The following is a 20288-nucleotide window of genomic DNA, read 5'->3' as shown; positions in this document are numbered from 1 at the left end:
GGAGAAAGAAAGCTGACATCGCTGCGGATTTCAGCATCTCTAATAGCACGCTTTCAACCATTTTGAAGGCGAAAGTCTCCATCACCGCAACTTTTTCTTTGGGGACGTCCGGCAAACACAAGTAGTTGGCGCAAGCGGCACACGAGGATCTTGAAAAAGCATTGTTCACGTGGTTCCTCGACATGCGTGCGAAGAAAAATACCCATCAGTAGAAGCGTGATGGTGATTTTTTTTTTTTATGGCACAAGGGCATCTATGGCCAAAGAGCGCCATGGCACAAGGTATTTGCAAATTCTCAAGGTGGGGTCGAAAACCCATTTCCCAAGCATTTCACCCTAAATAAGCCGAGCACCAGACCAGGGGAAAGCTTGTACCCATTTTATCACCGGTGGGTACCTGGCGGCACTGGAGATCGAACCCCGCACCTCCCACATGTGAGGCGGATGCTCAACCACTTTGCCACCGCTGCGGTATCCATCAGTAGAAGCATGCTTTCTTGGGGGGTTTTTTTGGCTGATTTCGCCAGACCGAAATTTCTGCTTGAAATAAATTTTTCGCGCACCCCGTGAATTTCATTGTACCGGGGTTCGACGTATGTACACATGTCCACAAAAGTTATCACAAAGCTGAAATCACAAAAAAACTTAGCTATGCGTGGTGCCTTGTGCAGGCCATGCACAGAATTTCAAAACACACCCTTCAGTTTGTGGCTGCATGCTCAGGCTGCCCAGCACATAAGCTTTGCTGCAATTTTCGTGTTACGAAAACTTTTGTGGCAACCTGTACTGTTGGGAGAAAAATTATTAAGTATCATGCGGTGTTGCGTCGCTCACTATTATTGTGATGGCTTTGCACATTTTTGCCCAGTGGGAGTCCCACCAATTGAAACAATGAAACTGACATGCCCTTAGGTGAATCACCTTATCACCTGCCTCAGCAGCGGTTCCTGCCGGAAAATGGTAGGGCATTGAACTCCAACTGAAGCTCGAGTGGTATACATCAAATTGACTTTGCATCTGACAGTACATACGGAGCATGCAGCATTCCACAGCCCTCACTCTCTTGTTCAGGTCTCTCGACGCATCATAGATGTATGGCCCATTGTGAAGCACAGCTGTTTTCAAGATTGTTTTTTCGGAAAATTTTTACATTAATATTTGACAATATTCTTCTTGCAGTAATTTTTTATCACTCATGTTCACTTGGTAGCCAATGATTTGACATTTGCACCGCTCTAATGTGCATTCAGTGCACACTAATGCTTGCTCAACACGGGAAGCCGTTGTCCTCAGAGGATGTATTATGGCTGGCGATATGATCGTGCATTCACTGCATGCAGTACGACACACAACATGCAGTGAATGCAGTCGAGACATTTAACTTCCCTTCCTGAAAGCAAAGGACAAAAAAAATTGTGTCATGACATATAGCTTGTATAAGCTCTCAGAACACACGTGACATTACTCATTGACAGAAACCACAGTGCGAAAAAATGTAGACAAGAGGGAACACACAAGACAGGACGGGTGTGGAAGTCTGAACATCAGTCGTGAGCAGATGTCAATGAAATTTCTGTGAAAACTATTAGGCGCTGATCGCAAGATGCCAGCGGAGAGGAGTTCTTGGAAAATGGATACAAACTCACTCAAAGTGCAAGTCCACTATGTCGATATTAAGCTGTGTTGGCTCAACCTGATCTTTTCTTAGGTTCCAATTAAGCCAACAATCTCTGTCATTCTGGTGACTGTTATTTCTCACAGAAAAAGCAACAGCCTAAGGCTCTTCGCTTTGGAAAACACAAATACATAGTAGCCGCACAGTTTTCACATTATCACTGCCAGGTGTTTAGTCCAGCCTTTCACTAGGTTTTGGCATGCTGAAATCAATGGCAAGCTTGACAGTAATCCAGCAAATCATAGCACATTCGATTTGTAAAACAGTACAGCTGCCTACGGAGTGAAATATGGTGAGCTATGCAAAACAGTTGGGATGTAGTTGGCCTATATTACATTTAAATGTGAAAATACATTAAGAACTATTTTCTGGCTCTGCCCTTCAACGTTCACCCACAAACCTGTTCCAGGAAGGACTGCCAATGTGCGCTCGTGGTCCTGCTAAAGATTGGCTTAGCAAATTTCTGTTGTGCCATTTCAACACTTTAATGTTATTCAAAAGATGCCAAACCAACTACCACTACACTCAACATTTCTTCAACATTATGGCTATTCTTTACAATGACAGAGTCCGTGCAACTTCTCTGTTTTGCACTCAAGCTGGATGTTAATAAGCACGCATTTCTTGGCTCTCTTTCTGCCGGCCTTTACTTCATGAATATGTTCTCAAAAACCTATACAGCACCAAATTTTGACGATATAACCAACAGCACTCCTTCCTGTGCATAAAACATCATAAACAATAACTCTGAAGTACATAAAAAATACCCTAGAAACAATGCCTACATGGCCATTGGCCTTGATCAGCAGATAAAGATACACTTAGCACATGTGATTTTAATTGACAAACAATTTTAATCAGGTACATGAATATAGTATAAAAGCTTTCACCACATTGTAAACAGGTGTTGTTAAAGATCTTGATTTAAAAAAAATACCAAAAAAAGCTGTCCTGGCAATTCATTACAGCAGCAGCAAAATGTGTCAGTTCTTTGTCGAAAGTGTAAAAATACTAACTATACTTTTGCAGGCTGATAGAAGAGAATACTATATAAGAGCTTATTTTTATATAAGTCATTTGAGTAGCTGAAAGCTCAAGATTCCGTCAAAGCGATATTGCATTATAATGGTAGAAAATAGGCAGCTTTTGTCATTATTACATCAATATGGCACTCAGACAAAATGAACACAGAACTAATGCCAAGCTTTGCAGCGAAGAGAAACAACCGACGAAGTCATTTCACGTTGCCCCAACTGGTCTAAACCTTCTACTGCTGTTTCAGAAACTGCAACAAGAGACCCTGCTAGCATTACACCACTTCAATATACCACACATACCCTCTTGAACCGTTGTGATTGATAGACAGGAGTAAGGAAAGTATAAAATGACATCTTAACAGGATGGCAAACAACAACAAAATGTACTGGGGAGTGACATGTGACATTCGGACAGGTACAAAGAAAACCATCATCATTCCTGGCTGCCTGAGCTGTCTTGTGTCAGCAAAGTCTTAACAAAGTGTTTTAAGAACTTAAACGGCAGCATGCTGCAGGCGGCGGTTATGACTGAAACATTTGTAGAGTGCTACTTAAGCGTGAGCAACTTTGTAAAGCCCAGTTCGCCGCAGAAGACATGGCCGTGCAGTGGTCGTGCTGGAAAGGTAAGAGGAAGAATCAACTAGAGTAGGATCTCAAGGATACGAACTCAACAGGGTGCAAAAAGAAAAACGAAAAATCGTATCATCCAAAACGAACAAAATCTGCAAATAGAGCAAGGAAAATGCATTCACGCAGATCTGCTTACAAGTGACAGGATTTATTTATGGCAGCGCGCTGCCGCTCACTAATCGTGGTGCCTAGCACGCAGCTGCTGATTACGACTTCAGAGATGCACTGGCACCAAACCATAGCTCATTGCTGACGGTGCCAACCGTGTGGCATGCTAGGCTATAGCGGTGTTGGCGTTTTTGGGCTGCGCTTAGTGCTCAAGGGTGTGGTCAAGCCTGATGCGTTAGTATCATCCGTACTGGAATGGAAGAGTGCTTTGGAACACCTGAAATTCTGCATAATGCACACAATGTACTCCAACCGGGGAATTTTACTGATTCGCATCCTCCAAAAATTTCCATCAATCCTGTTCCAATCATCGATATTCTATGAGTCTACTGTAATAAACTGTATTTACTCGCGTAATTTGTGTACATTTAAACCTGCATGTAACGATCTTCCATACAGTGAATTCCTCGATGTAACAAAGCTTTTTAATTCCCCAATGCCGCCCCCATTAAAGCACGAGTATTTGAGACCTCCGTGTAACGAAAGTGCAGCAGCAGTAGACCTTGATATCGAAATCACTAAGCCGACCATCTGTTAGCTTGTGCTGAATTACGAAATTTGGGAGAAAAGTTTCACGACGATAAAGCACGAACCGACATGAGAGGAAGACCAATGATAGCAACGAGCGACCGCAGATGACTCAATGCGTCGTGCTCCAGCGCCGCCGGCGCATCTCCATTGCTTTCGCTTTTGAAGCACCATACCATGTGGCACTACAACAGTTCATGCTCAAAACCAGCGAAGAATGATAGGGCATAGCAAAAATAAAATGGCATGGGCAGTGCACGGCCATCGTCGCCGCACAGTACATTGCTCGCGTGAGTCTGGCGCCGATAGCTCTCGCGCGTCGGCAGCGGGGATGGCGGGAACCTGCGAGAGAGGGAAAAAGCATGTGCCTCCGCGGCAGGTCTATGGTGGCAGAGCGACCGTGCGAGATCTCCTCTAGCTTGACGAGTGCCCCGCCTCTCTTACTCTCCCCACCCTGCTCGTAGCCGCGTTGTGCGAGCCGTGGCCGCTGCAGCGGAAGAGGTGGTGGCTGCTGCAGCAGTTGCGCTATCAGCGCGGAACATTTCTTCGTGTTTATGTGTTCGAGTAATGGGGTTTTCTGTAAACATTTTCGAGGTGATTACACCTACATTTACTTCTTATTTTGTTTTCCGTTCTGCATTGTCCTTTTGGGTATTCACGCAAAAATTGCATGTAATCAAAACCCGGATGTAAAACGATGAATCCCAGCCTATTTAACTTCGTTATATCCAGGTTTAACTGTGCACCAAATTTATTACCCGGATTAAAAAAAAACTTCTACTCGCATATTTGGCAGTCCTTGCTGCGTCAGACCACCTGGGTGCATGTACCATATTTACATGACTGTAAGTCTACTCGAATTTAAGTCGACCCCACCAAATCACATTTCCAAAAAAAAAAGAAAAAACTTCCGAGGTTGTTTAAGCTTGGCCTTGAATATTTGAACACGATAGCATTAACCAGCGGCTGCCGTTTATCGCCAGCCGCACGCGACCGTGCCCGTGGGCACATTCCAAAACAAAAATGTATTAGTCACTGGACTACTCGTCCTCTCTCGTCCTGCCGTCGTGATCGCTGCTGCGGTCCCACAGCACGTCATTCTAATGTTGTCGACCAGCAAAATCCCGCACTTCGCAACAGCCACATTACGACATCGCGTGGAACAGTTGAAAATTTTCCTCGCTGCCACACCTGTATCAACCCTTGCGAACGTCGAACTCGCAGCCCGGCGCGCAGCTGTTCGTTTTTTCGGCATAAAAAATGGCAGCCATCTTGAACATAGCCGTGAACATGTGCTAGCCACTTGCCGGACCGGGAGCACAAATGATGACTGACGAAGCACTACATTAAAAACTTGTGCAACGCGGCCGGCAGTAGCCAAATGCGTCAGAGCCAGAGAGAAACTACGCACGAATGGCGTCGGCTCTTTCGTCGGCTGCCGACACCCCCGCGCCGGGGGGGTGCTGTTCCGAGTGGGGGTGCCGCCTTGATTGGAACAGCGGCCCTTCCATCAACTATCAACGCTCCCTTGAGCGCCGAGCGCGCATTTGAAAGTAAAAAGAAAACTTGTTGCACGCTTGAGCTTCCCATAGAACGCAAGTGTGTTATCGGGCTGCCGCCGCTGCTTATCAGAAACCACAGTCAGCAGTCACGTGTGGGGTGCCAGTTTGCTGCTTATCGATAGCCGCCATCGGCCGCCGCCCGCGCCCGCGGGGAGGGGATGTCAGTTCTGTGCGTTGACATAGCAGCTGCTCAAGGCCAGCACCAAGAGCGATGCAACGGAGCCGCACAGCAAAAATGCAATCACGCTGTAGCATCTCAACCCCCCCACTTCGGATTTTCAAATTTAAAAAAATAGGTCGACTTACAATCGTGTAAATACGGTAGGTGCATGCAAGGCGGGCTTGGGAAGCTGTTTGCGCAGCTCGCTCACGCTGGCGGTCACTTTCCTGGACGAACATTGTTAGATCAACCTTCCGGTAACTGCCGGCGCGTGCTAGAATCCGAAACTACCAAAAACATTTGCTGTTTGGTTTGCACATGTCAGCCGGGCAGCATGCAAAAGCGCCGGTTTATCGCCTTTCATTTCCATTTGCCTCTGACTACTGGCTTTGAGAGTGTATCGTTGCGTTCATTTCTTTGAGCTGTGTACGCACCGTCATGCCATATGAAGGGGGTATGCGTCCTATATTTTGAGTCAACTTTTTCTGCCCAGCAAAGGGTGCGAGTTGGAAGGGTCGACGTACAGGTGGCAACACACTGTGTATATTACGTGTTACGACATTTGTAGACTTTTTTTTTGGAATGTGTTTGCAAAAACTCAGCGTAATTCGCGCACCCTCTTTTTGGTGCCTTTTAAAGAAAAAAAGACAAATTATGCGAGTAAATACGGTAGCACATGCTAAAGAGGAAGCTTATTAGGGAAAGGACACAGCTTGAATGCCGATGGTCAAGGTAAGCCAATGAGTTTTTTTGTTTTTTTTGCAGTGTGAGAGATGCTCTGAAAAATTGCAATGGAACATAGCACCTTACTTTCGTCAACAACAAGCTTTTCTAGTAAAAAAAAACCTGAAGCTGAAGCTACATCAGTAACAAATTGTAATCATGCCCATGGAAAATTCTTGTCGGGCCGTTGTCCAGATGATGCATTCACAGTTTCAACCAAAAGCAAATCAACTTTACTTTTTCGTTTGAAACAGGTCAGCGCTAAAAAAGACAAACACGGCAAGAGAACGACGACACAAGGGATGAGCGCTTTTAGAGAACGACGACACAAGGGATGAGCGCTTTTAGAGAACGACGACACAGAGAACGACTCTCGCCGTGTTTGTCTTTTTTAGCGCTGACCTGTTTCAAACGAAATGCTTAACCAACTAGCCCAGCACCAAGTTTTGCTAAATCAACTTTAGTTTCTGACTTGTGTGACACCTTGTTTAAAATTAATTTTCTGCTTGCTAAACCTTCTAAGCATGTGAGCGAGAATGGCTGTTACAAAATGCACCGTCAAATGGCAATTTACAGATGTCAAATGCAGTGTGTCAGTTTTACCTCTAACCCTTCAGTAAGAGACTTCCGCAAGAGAAAATGCGGTCAACTCACAGGTAGTGTCTTCTTTTCCTTCAGTTCAGCATCTGTGCGTACAGGTTCTTGAGGCCTTCCATGTTGAAACGAAGCAGAAACTCCACATGAGGGGGCTTGCCGTGGTGCCACTTAATGCTTGGCCTGCAAAAAACAACCAGGCACCTCAAGATAGGCCGGTTTTTGACACACCATGATGAGCTGATACGAGGTCTGGGCACAGCAATGGTGATACAGGTACTATTCTGTTCTTATTTGCCCTCCATCACCGGCTGAAGCACCCACATGATTTCACTGAACACCCACTGGGCATTATGAATGGTGAAGCGAATTAAAATCTAAGATAAACCCACTACATCGGCCCTAGCATTCACTAGTTTTCATCAGACTCCACAGAAGTCACTATACCTTCTCCGCACCGTGCCTTTTACCATCTGAAGCTACTCACAATGGCTGCCCAAAGCATAAAGCCAGTGAGATGTGGACAGCAGCCCTGCACAAAGTGTAGAGAATGGGAAATATTCTCAGTACTCAATTCTGGAACATTAGACAAACGTGCTGGGACAGTTCTCAATCTGTGCACCAAAGAATGGGAGCACAGCAGTTCCACCTGGCGCTTACAACTAGCATTAAAAAAGCAGGGCATGGTTTGGGGGAAAAGAACAATCATTCTATGTTCGTCTTGAAACACATAACACCAGTGATACTCATTAAGACGGATTTCTAGCATAACTGCACACTTTCAATGTTAGAGAGTCACGGCAAAAACAATTTCTTTGATTACAATGAATTGTTGGGACACGTAAAAAGCGCACATAGACGACACGAGCTACACATGTGATGGAGTGAAGCAAACCTTCAGGTGGGCTGTCCTTCAGCTGAACGACTGGCTATGCGAATCAGTAGACGCTCTAGCCCTTACAGCCTTCTCTCCATTGCCTAAAAAAGATGCTGCCTATTCTAGCACAGCACATGTGTGCAGAACATACTGTGAGCTGTCTGCATACTGCCTGAACTTGGTAGCAGCACGGAAGGTGGAGAGCTGAATGGTTGGGCCAGCAAGGCACTCGTATCCAAACTGCTCAAATCACTGCCATTGGTTGATCACTAACCACGCGCAGCAGTTTTGCACACTGAACAAGTGCATTATAGCTCAATGCTCATTGTGGCCACCTAGGGTGGCCACTGTATATTTCTATGTGAAAGCTGGTTAATTCAAACCCCATTAATTCAAATTTCTGGATAATTCGAACTGCACGACTTGGTCTGTCCAGGCTCCAATGCAGTCTGTGGAAAACATGAAAAGCAGCCTACTTATTCGAACATGATGGGCTGTGCCACCGATAATTTAAACTACACGCCTGGACGGCCTGGGCACACGATGAACACTCCCACGGGGCTGCGCCGCCTCTTTGGAGGAGATGTGCAGAGGGGAAAATTGGCGTACGGGCGAGGTGCGAGGTCGAGTAAACAGGGTAGAAGGCTCTCTCTCCGTGTTAGCGGCGGCAACTAACTACATGACATCCGAGATTTGTACTGGGCTTGCTTGTGAGTGGTTAATCTCGAACACTTCAGTAGCTTGCTGCATTAGCTTTTGCTGCTGAGTGATGGATGACAAAACTAGCGATGAGATACAGCGAATCAGACTTGTTGCAGCATCTTCTACGCTCCGAATCATAAACCATGCGGTGCAGATGAAACCGCGACGTGCGCAAAACGAGCGAATTTCAACCTCGGCTTATGCTTGTTACGTGTCTTTGTCTATGTTTTCCAGTGCCCTTTGTGTGAGACTAGCTGCAGCCATAGCGGTCAACCTACGTAGTGTGCCACGGTGTAATTTAGAGATGCCATCCATCTGCGATAATTACTGCGCCAAAACACTTTAGAAAAGACAAACCTTGCGTGAAGTCGACGCCGGTGCATTATCCAAAGAGGATCTCACCAAAAAGCACACTCATTGGTTTGGTAGTTTGTGACGCGAGCTTGGAGGGCTGGAAAATCGGGCAATGTACTTGCAGTCATCCTAATGACTTCCGGTTTTCAACCTCAACGGTAGTCACGCAACTTGACTCGCAAGTGTGAATTTACAAGCCGGGGACATCACGCTATCGTTCTGGTCAAAAAATAGGCAGTTGCGGGATGGTTGCATGCGGCTCAATTTTTCACTCAATTGCGACCATGTTCACAGGCGGTTGCACGCCCTTTGAGCATCCGGTGCAGCCCTTCAGTATGAAAGTTCAGATACGCTGAACGCTAGGCTTGTGCGAATATTCGATATTTGCTTCGCTTTGAATTTTGTTCTTCGGAAATTTCGTCGAAGTATTCGGCTGGAACGAATAGCTACACGTGGCAGGGAGAAGGCGTTTTCTGAAGTTTCGGTTTTGGATTCAGTAATACTTTTCCCAATCCGATACACCCCAAACCAAGCCCGGAAAGCTCAGAACAAAGACGTACAAAAACGCATCTCATTGGCGTGGTCGATTGCGTTTAGTGGGAGACTCTGTCTCTGCCGTGGCGGCATTTGATCAATCCCAGCCGCCTTGGACCACTCCAGAGAGCACCATGGGGGACATGTATGCAGCCAGCAATCCAATTTGGAACTTTTTTGTAAAGATTCCACCGGGAACTGAATCTCGATGTCTTAAATGCAAGGCAGTCCTGAAGACCCCGACAGGCACGACAAAAACCCTAGCAACGCATTTAAAGAGACACCCGGACTTGCACAAGGACTACCAAGAGAAGCGGGACACACGCGAAAGGCCATCCAAGCTCAAGGGGGCAAGTAAGGCAAGTGGTCAACAGCCATCCATAGCAGACAGTTTCAAGCTGATAATGAAGGCGTCTGCCCCAAAAGCCCAACAGATTACAAAAATGATAGCTCGCTTCATAGCTCGTGGTATGCACCCTACAACATTGTCGATGAACCGGGTTTCCTCGACATGATGAAGTTCGCTATGCAAGATTATGCCGCGCCGTCTCAGACAATGTTCTCTAAGAGCCATTATTCCAGAGCTCCATGCATGTGCAAAAGAAGCTTGGGGAAATTTTTGCAAGCGGAGTGGAGTCACTTTCATTCACAACTGATGGTTGGACATCGCGGGCAAATGACAGCTACGTTTGTGTAACCTGTCACGTCATGGACAGGGTATCCAATATAATAAGGAGCCTAAATTAAATTATGAAGGGAAGAGGTGTGAAGAAGACGACGTGGGTTAAAGACTAAAAAAGATGAAGAAGCGTTCGGTCTGGTGGAGAGAGATGATTGGTGGAGAAGAGAAGAAGGAGGAGACAACAACAAGGCTTACGTGGACTAACGTTAAGGCTATAAAAGGGCGAGGGAGAGCGAGGCACGGGGGGAAAGAAGAGAGACGTGGAGGCTCCCGTGACACTGCCCAAAACACACAGGTTGTGTGTCAAGGTTGTAAGACGAGGGGTCATACTCTGGATGAGTGCTGATACAGAACGCAGGACCGAGCTGCATGCGTTGTCGACTCTAGGGTAGAACTTGTCATGCCACCTGAAGTTCCACAGCTGAAAGGAGAGCAAACGCCGCTGGAAAATGAGGCAGTGAGTGGAACACCCAAGTCAAAAGCAGCAATGCCGGTGGTGGTTGGGCAAATAGGGAAGCGTCCTATATTGGTGCTTAGAGACAGCGGAGCCAAAACAGTTTTGGTTCGGAGAAGTCTGGTGAAGGACGAGCATCTTACAGGGGAAGCGTCGGCCGTCACTCTTGTAGATAGCACAGTAAGGTACCTTCCAGAAGCCAGGATTCTAGTGTCCACGCCATATTATGCAGGGGCAGGTAGTGGCAAAATGCGTACACCAACCCATCTACGATCTCACCTTGGGAAACATTTAAGAGGTGCAAGAAGTGTCGAAGACCCCGATACCGAGTGGAGGAGGCTCGACGTTGAAGAACATCCAAAGGAGGAAAGGCCAGCAACAGCTCAGGCGGGTGCAGTCAGTTTCTCGTCGGCAGTGGAGACAAGAGCTCAAGCGACAGCCCGAGCAACGCAGCGTCCGCTCTCTACTCCTGTTACGATGTGCCTGAGCGTAACACCGGGCGAAATTGCAATTAGGCAAAAAGAAGACCCGAGATTGAAGGCCTGCTTCGAAAGAGTCGGGGGAAAAGTGAAAAGAAAGAAGAGTCGCACATCATTCAAATATCAATTGTTAAATGGTCTTCTGCACAGGGAATGCATAGTTAGTTCAGGGAGGCAGGTCCAACAACTGGTGTTACCGAGAGATATGCGAGAGACCGTGCTATGCTTAGGACACGACGCCATTATGGCCGGGCACCGAGTTCTTCTGGCCAGGTGTCCAGAGTGACGTTAAGCGCTTTGTTCGCTCATGTGATGTGTGCCAGCGCACAGTTCCGAAGGGAAGAGTTGATCCCGTACCTCTGGGCAAGATGCCAGCCATTGACCTACCGTTTCAGCGAGTGGCTATTGACATTGTGGGGCCAATCTCTCCAGTATCCGCCAAAGGCAATAGATATGTGCTTACTCTGGTTGACGTGGCCAATCGTTATCCCGACGCTATTCCACTGAGAACTATTGACAGTATCCAAGTGGCGGAGGGTCTTGTGGAAATGTTTTCGCGTTATGGGTTCCCAAGGGAAGTTTTGAGTGGCCGGGGCTCGCACTTCACTTCTGAACTAATGAAGGAGGTTAATCGCCTTTTGTCAGTAAGGCAGGTGCTGACGACGCCTTACCATCTCATGTGTAATGGGCTTGTAGAGCAGTTCAACGGCACCCTAAAAAATATGATCAAGAAAATGTGCCAGGAGAGATACTGATAGGGATAGATACCTCCCAGCTCTTTTGTTCGCTTACCGCGAAGTACCGCAAACGAGTCTTGGGTTCTCGCCCTTCTAGATGCTGTATGGGAGAACCGTTAGAGGTCCACTTACAATACTCAAGGAGCTGTGGGATAATAAGAAGATTGCATCAGATCTCAAGACAACATACACATACGTTCTTGAGTTGCGGGACAAGTTGGAAGAAACATACAGGCTTGCACATCAAGGCCTGGAAAGGGCGCGCGAACGCTATAAGGGCTACTATGACAAGAGAGCCACTCACAGGAATTTGAATCCGGGGGACAAGGTTCTCATCCTTTTACCCACGGTCCATAATAAATAACTGATGCAGTGGAAGGGCCCTTACCTTGTGGCGCAGAAGAAAAATGACATGGATTATGAGTTATTGATAAATAACACCAAGAAGGTTTTCCATGCAAACATATTGAAAAAGCACGAAGAAAGAGTTCCCGTACGGTGCGCCCCCAAGGCAGCATGCTCGGTAGTAGCCGAGGAGACATATGATGTTGTCGAGGTGCCCACGTGCAGTGGGAAGAAAACTGTAGGATGGAATAAGGTGCTAATAAACCCCAATTTGAATGAAGACCGAAGATCACAGATAAAGGCCCTACTCCAAAGCAAAGGGGATGTGTTTTCGGATGTGCCGGGCAAAACGGATGGCATATGTTGCAGACTAGATCTCTCTACAGATAGACCAATCAGCGTGAAGCAATACCCACTACCTTTAGCAGTTCAAGAATCAATTGAAATTGATGTGCAGGATATGTTGGAGCTTGGTGTGATTGAGAGGTCGTGGTCAGCATACAATGCGCCTCTCGTGGTTGTCAAAAAACCCGATGGTACTAACCGACTATGAGTAGATTTTCGTGGGCTAAATGACATCATAGTACCCGATGCAGAACCCATACCAAGAGCGGACGTGGTGTTCGCTAAGGTGGCTCACAAAAGGTTTTTTTTCTAAATTTGACTTAGCTAAAGGGTATTGGCAAATACCAATGGAAGATTCGTCTAAAGAGAAGACTGCCTTTTCGTGCTCGGCGGGATTATTCCAGTTTAAATTCATGCCTTTTGGTTTGAAGACAGCATCTGCAATATTCACGAAGCTGATGAGGAAGGTTTTGGATGGGCTCCAAAATGTAGAACACTATATTGATGACATCCTTGAGGCAACAGATACGTGGGAAGAGCATGTAATTACGCTGGAAAAACTATTTGATAGAATTCAGCAAGCCAGGTTTACCATAAAACCGGCAAAATGTGAGGTGGGCTTTGAAGCCACTTCTTTTCTCGGACACAAGCTGGGGATGGGCCGCATCGCTACGAAAGACGACATCTTGGACAAAATACAGCAGGCCCAGACAACGATGAGCAAGAAGGAGGTACAGTCGTTCCTGGGGTTAACGGGATACTACAGAGACTTTATTCCCGATTATACTCACATAGCCGACCCGCTCGTCGAACTCACTAAGAAGGGGGCAAGCAATAAGCTGAATTGGACTGCTGAACATGAAAATGCATTCGTGATGTTAAAAAGGCATATGGCAAAACCGCCCGTTCTGCTTGCTCCGAATCAGGATAGAGAGTTTGTGCTTCGCACTGATGCATCAGACCGAGCTTTAGGAGCCGTACTCTTGCAAGAAGAGAATCGCGTGCTACATCCAGTATTTTTTGCAAGCAAGAGATTATCGGCTAGTGAACGCAACCACTCCACTGTTGAAAAGGAATGTTTGGCGGTGGTGAGGGCGGTAAAGAAATTCCACATGTATCTTTATGGGAGACATTTCAGGATTCAAACAGATCATCAGCCGCTTGAATACTTAACCAAGGCCAAAATGAACAATAGTAAAGTCATGAGATGGAGTCTGGCCTTGCAAGAATACTCATATCGGGTGGAATATATTAAAGGCAGAGATAACGTAGGAGCGGACTTCATGAGTAGAGCCAACTGAACAGCTCTAGGTATCTCTGGGATGTACTCTTGTTGTTGTTGCTGTGTTAATGTACCTCTGGGATTTACCTTGTTGTTGTTGTTGCTGTTGTTGGTGTTGGTGTTATGTGATTATACAAGGGAGTGTGTTGTGGACATCAACATGTTTATTAAGGACTCTGTACGGACAACGGCAGTGGTATGATAATGTTACAAAAATATAGTTTGGTGTGCTGTGTTAGTGGTGTGCTTTTGGTGTGTGCTGGACATCTGCAGTGTGTTGTGTGCTGGGTCCAGAATCGCCACAGAAGATAGTCGGTGGATGGCTTGAAGATGAGGATGATGTGAGCAGTTTTTCATGGAAAAACTCTTGAGAGAGGGTGCCCTTGTCACATATAATAAGGAGCCTAAATTAAATTATGAAGGAAAGAGGTGTGAAGAAGACGACGTGGGTTAAAGACTAAAGAAGATGAAGAAGAAGCGTTCAGTGAGGTGGAGAGAGATGATTGGTGGAGAAGAGAAGAAGGAGAAGACGACGACAAGGCTTACGTGGACTAACGCCAAGGCTATAAAAGGACGAGGGAGAGCGAGGCACGGGGGGAAAGAAGAGAGACGCGGAGGCTCCCGCGGGTCATGGACGCTTTGGCTGGAAGAGAGCGATGCCGGCTACTGCTCCGGTGAGCTCGCATTCTACGGCTTCGCATCGTGGACTTCCTGCCGTGCCTGAGTCCGTTCCGGGGAGTCAACGGAGGACGCTACCACCTGCTACGGCCATGGGTGTCTCTAGCGCTGTTGCCACCCATCCGGGTGGTACCCCCAACGCCAACAACACCGGCATCACCTCCGCGGGAGCTTGGACTGGGATCTTATATGACGCAGCCAGCGACGCCGCCAGTGATGCCAGCCCAAGAGCCTCGAACGCCGCCTCGACGCCGGCTACTGGATCCATACAACGCCGCAGCTGCACCGAACCAACCGTGAGCACGAATGCCGACCACTAACGGTAGAACGCTAGTAGTAGACGCTGGTAGCAGTGTTCCGGGGTCATGTGTATTTATAGTCTTTGTGTTTTGTGCTAGTTTTGTTAGTTTTGTGTGCTAGTGTGTGTGTCACGTAGAGTGTATTAAATGTGCGTCTGTGTGGGTACACCTGTCGCCTAGTCTTCTTTCGGTCCGAGTGGTCTCTGGGGAGATCCGTGACACAGGGACTTCGTGCAACATTAGCATGCATTGGCTTGCACGGAGATGACAAACTCTCACACTGCAGGAAACCTGGAGCTATTTATCACAGGTGTCATCGAGAAGTGGGAACTTCCAGCCCACGATACTGTGCCGAACTTCGTCGTTACAGATATTGGAAGGAACTTCTGCAGTAGCATGGCCGTCCTGGAGTGGTGTGCAGTGTTTCGGACACACCCTTCAGTTGTGTGTCAGTGATGCCAAAAGAGAAGTGTCAGGGTTTTTGCAGCTCTGTGCTAAAGGTTTTTGCAGCTCTGTGCTAAGGCCAGAGCGATTGTGGCTAGATACAAACGAAGTGCCAAGGCCCAAGGATCGCTTCAGGAAATTCAGAGAAACATGCTGCTGGACCCTCTCGAGGTTACACAAGACGTCCCGACACGATGGGACAGTGAGCATGCCATGATGGCCAGGCTCGTGAAGCTCCGTACGGTCATCACTGTAGAACTTTCAGAATCTTACGCAGTTCCAAACTTGAACGCAAGTGAGTGGAAGCTCATGGATGCAGCAGTGCAAGTCTTGAAGCCACTTGACCATGCCACAACTGAACTGTCTGGGGACATCCTACGCTGTCACAAGTAATTCCGCTGTTGCAGTGTACCTAGGTGGTTCTAGCTGAACGAGTTTCCGAAGGTGGTGAGGCAGCATTGCTTGCCTCAAGCCTTTTGCGTAGCATCAAGATGAGGTTCACTGATATCAAGATGTCTCGCCTTCCTGCATTGGCAATGTTGGTCGATCCTAGACACAAAGATGTCTGTTATGCTGAACGACCCGCAAAGCAATTCACTCTACTCACAACGGCAGCAGAAGAGACTGTGCCAGTTGATCAACATGGTACAACAACAAGTGAGAACAGTACCTGCTCTGCAGACCCATCAAGGGACTCTGTGTGGAGTGCTTTTACATACTTCAGTTCGCGTGCACATCATCAGTCAAGCCGTACAATCTCGGATGAGGTTGCTGGGTAGTTGACGGACATCCTTCTTTCCCGGTCCGAAGACCCCCTTGTGCGGTGGAAAAGCAAGGGCAGCCACCTTTACCCAACCCTGGTTGCAGCTGCCCGTAGGTATCTTTCGACACCAGCCACCCAGACAAGAAGTGAAAAGCTTTTTTCTACTGCAGGAGCCACTGTGAGCTGTAGAGAGCACCCCAAACCCCAGCATGTGGAACAGCTAGTGCTTTTGCACGAAAATTTGTAGATTTTCATGAATAATAAAGTTTTTTACATTGCTTGAATAAATCCCAGAGTTTAGACCTCTGCCGTTTTTTTTTTCTTTACTTGCTACTATTCGAAGTATTCGCTTCGAAATTATTCGAGAAGAATTACTATTCGCTTCGAACCAAGAAAGCACTACAGTCGAGCCCGCTTATAACGAACATGAGCAGCACGCGGCATCCGTTCGTTATATCCCGAAGTTCGTAGTAAGCGGGCCACAGCTTTAAAGACAGTTGCTTGTCAAAACACAAAACTTTTTCTTTGCAAAAAAGTCCGTGATGGACGTCTGTTTCTGCAGCGCAGAACCGATGAGGAAGGTTTCCAGTTTATTTAAAGCAGAAGCGTGCTATCGCCGAGGCCCTTGGCATAGACAAGCTGTCTGAGGCTCTCTATGTAGCTCATCGCTACAGGCGCACTTATGGGTGCTGGCTCCGAAGTTTCATCCTCATCTGATTCCTCCGCATCACTCTCGTCCCGCACCTCAAAAACGATGCCGTCGTCCGTGCATGGTTCCGCAGTGTCGGCGTCGTCATCAACAGAAATAAAATCATTCCAACCAATGTCATGACCCCCCATGTTGGAGTCGACGACGCGCTGCCACAAATCGCCACCGGGCTGGTCATCTTCCGAAGCATCAAACACTGTGTCGACGAAGCCGGCCGTGCGGAAGCAGTTACGCTCGCCAGTGGCCGTCACCTCCGCCCAGGCTGGTTTCATCATCTCTACCGCTGAATACAATGGAAATGGGCACGGTGTTCCCGTCCGCCATCCCGAATTACAACCAGGGCCCGAGATTTGAACGAAGCCAACAAAATGTCCGCACCGCAACAAGAATGACAAAAGCGCGTAATGCGGAAGACGTGCAACGTGCACAGGCGGCAATCAAGCCAATCAAGCTAAAGATACAGACGCACAGCGCCAGCAGAGAGACCAATGAGGGGCGTCCGTGAGCGTCAGCGCAGCCACCTCTTTGCTCCCACGGAAGGCCTGCTTCACGTAGCGTGGCCTCCGCGATCGGCACTGGCATCGGCGCAGTTGATCGTGGAGGCCACGAGCAGATTTGCAAGAGAGTGAGGAGATGGGAGCGGAGTAGCGAAGAGAGGCGGGAGGGCGATGTTGGAAGGCGCGTCGGCGGGGAAGGGTAGCTTGCTCGAGAGCGGCGTGAATCGGACAGTTGGCCTGCGATGAGTCTCGGGAAAACATGCCGCACACTGGGCGCACCAACCTCCAGGTTATCTCGCATCGCGGCGCTGGGTTTACGCCGTGTGTTCGCTGTAACCGATCAGCAGGGCTTAATGACGTTCGTTATACGTGTGATTTTGTGCTGTTGAAACAACATATATTTTGACGGTCGCACAGGTCTCGTTCGTTATAAGCGAAAGTTCGTCTTAAGTGGGGCCGTTATATGTGGGCTCGACTGTATTTGCACCAGCCTACTGAACGCCATTTGCCTCTTCAGTTTTGAAGGCAAAGAAGAGGCCTTCGATAAGTTTGAGCTTTACAACAGAAATTGTTGGCCGTTTCCTTCCAGGAAAGAAAGCAGATTATGACGGAATACTTTAGAAAATTAAAAAAGGGTAACCTCACTACCTAACTGCTTCCCAAATGCAGTGTACCGTACACTCTGTTCACTTTCACTGATTAGAACTTCGGTTAATTTGAAATGCGTCAGTGTCTCTGCGGAGTTCGAATTAGCGACCTTTTACTGTACTTAAAACATTTTCATTAGAGAAAAAGGGAAACTCCACACAGTTCATCTGACCTCAAAGCATATTACTGAAACTTCAAGTTGGTCCTCCGGAGTCTTCAGAGTTTCTGTGCCAAATTTAGCAGTGTGGCAGCGTTCTTTTCTTTACAGCAAAACTTAATTTAAAATTTTCTCATTTCGTAGCCTCAGTCTGGGCGATTTTTATGGGCAACCTTACATGCGTGACAACGCACGTTCTACAGCCATCCATATTCTCTCCGAATTTGCTGGAGGAGAAAATTTCGCGCTTGTTTTTGGTAATCTGAGACAAATAACAATTACAATTGTCACTTACAGTGGCCAGTTTAGCAAAGCAATGCACGCACAAGCGGCTTTGTGACAGTACCCATGACGTTGCACTTTGTACAAAACTTAGTTTCAGTTTCCCGGTTTCTGCTATTTCATAATTGTTTTCTTCATTATTTTGAGGAACTATTATTTGCACCTAAGGCATGGAGGTCCAAGAAATATAATGCCATAGTCAATTGAAAATGTTCCCAAATTTCCCAGAGTGACCCCTAAATCATCAACCCAATGCATCTCCATCATCATCATCATCATCATCATTTTATTTTATAAAACCAATACATCAAAACTTGTGACACTATCAGGGCAGCTGCTTGGGTTCACTAGCTTTATGTGCCCTTTTCTTCCTATATATTCCTACTCCGTGGTTTCGATGCAGCCATACAAAGAAGACCCCACAGCTCTTTCTCACGATGCAACCGCACACATACAACGTGCACAAGGTGCCCGCAGGATTCTTACCTTCGGTCGACAACAAGCATCCCGCGTGTGGTGGCTCCGTGAAGCTCCACCCACGCTGGGTGGCGCTCGCAGCGGGTGACCAGTGCGGGTTCGAGCACCGATGCCATGGTGATTAGGTCGCACGACATGAATCCCTGCCTCTGCAACACCTCTCTCTGTCGCTGGGCAGGGTCCTCGGTCATGGCCCGCACCAGCTGCGCCGTTGGTGATGGGTTGCCCACCCAGTTTTCAAACCAGTCCTGCAGGGCGTGAAACAAGGTCACAGCCGCAATGCAAGAAAAATATTTAGCAACGGACACTTCATCCACTACTGCCCGCTTTCATATGTGGAGGAGAATATATAGCCATATCTTGTTTCGAACTAGCCTCCAACTAGAAGGAGAGACAATGAGTGATTGTAGTGGGCACCATAACTAACCACAATGGTGACCTAGTGGTCTGAGAATCCGCCTCATACCTATGTGGGACATGCAGGGTTTGAGCACCAGTGCTTCCAGGTGCCCACAGGTTTTCAGATGAATACAAGCCTTCCCCTCCCCTGGTGCTTGCCCTTTTCTGGAGCAAAATGCTTGAGAAATTGGGCCTTTGGCTCCACCTTGCACAGGCCAAATGTGTTACCCAAGGTACTCTTTGGCCAATTTGCCCTTTTGCCATTAAAACCTAAAACCAAATCGTCAACATCAGAGCACCACAACTGCGGGACCCACTTAGCAGTGGCAGCGTTGAGCTTCAATGGAATTAGATTTCGCGACCATGCTTTTGTCTTGGTGAAAATGTGCAATACACAGTCTAATGGTATTGCCAGCTGCACGTACAACTTTCAAAATCAGGCAGGCTTCTCTGAAAGCAGTAAACACATCTCCAACTTCAAAGCATGCCCACGGCTCACGTGCAACTTCTAAACAAGCCCATGGCTCATCTGCTCACTGGTGGAGACGTGCCATTCAATGCTATCATGATGATGCTGTAAGCCAAAGCAGGCACAGAAGCAGCTCGTTGGCTGACCATGCGGCAGAAATGTGCCATCCTGCATCGTAATACGCATTGCCAAGCGTCTCTTCGAAGAACGAACCGACCAAAAAGTACCTCGTGGCTCTTGTTGTAATCAACAAACGAAATAGTTCTTACGTCTGCTGGGCTTGTAGAGCCACTATGTCGCTGTCCCTCAAGCTATTACCTCGATTTCTTTCCTGCAGATCGCAACAGTAGGCAGTATGGTTTCCGCAGCTTTATTTTTTTTTTAGGGATTCGGCTCACGAACAACAGCAGCTGTCTATTTCTAGTGCATGAATGTGATCGCAGAGTGAAATCTGAATGAAAACAAACCAGTGGTAAAGAGATACAAATTGATAAGTGGGGTCAGAATGAATACACACGTTATTGCAAGAGTATTTGTATTGTTTTTTTTTAATGTAAAATAACCAAGCAGAATCGAATAACCAAACCGATGCTTCACAG

At 47.2% G+C, this 20288-nt stretch overlaps 1 protein-coding gene across 4 annotated transcripts in view; it reads right to left on the bottom strand.

The window, feature by feature from the left end:
- Positions 1-1178: 1178 nt before the first annotated feature.
- LOC144121157 (inosine-uridine preferring nucleoside hydrolase-like) overlaps positions 1179-20288 on the bottom strand; it is a 33447-nt gene continuing 14337 nt past the window's right edge. For 3 of the 4 annotated variants that reach the window (XM_077654157.1, XM_077654156.1, XM_077654154.1), the window contains 3 exons: positions 18831-19069; positions 7137-7259; positions 2506-3326 (listed from right to left, as the gene is read on the bottom strand). In XM_077654157.1, coding sequence (XP_077510283.1) covers positions 7157-7259; positions 18831-19069 — 342 coding nt within the window. In that variant the 3' untranslated portion in view covers positions 2506-3326; positions 7137-7156. Of the gene's footprint in view, positions 1390-2505; positions 3327-7136; positions 7260-18830; positions 19070-20288 lie in introns of those variants that run through there. The other variant, XM_077654155.1, reaches the window with a different exon arrangement.

Source organism: Amblyomma americanum, chromosome 2 (assembly GCF_052857255.1).
Source record: "Amblyomma americanum isolate KBUSLIRL-KWMA chromosome 2, ASM5285725v1, whole genome shotgun sequence".
In the NCBI taxonomy this organism is placed as follows: domain Eukaryota; kingdom Metazoa; phylum Arthropoda; class Arachnida; order Ixodida; family Ixodidae; genus Amblyomma; species Amblyomma americanum.
Note: the sequence above shows the minus strand (reverse complement) of the source record. Positions and strands in the feature narration are given on the sequence as shown.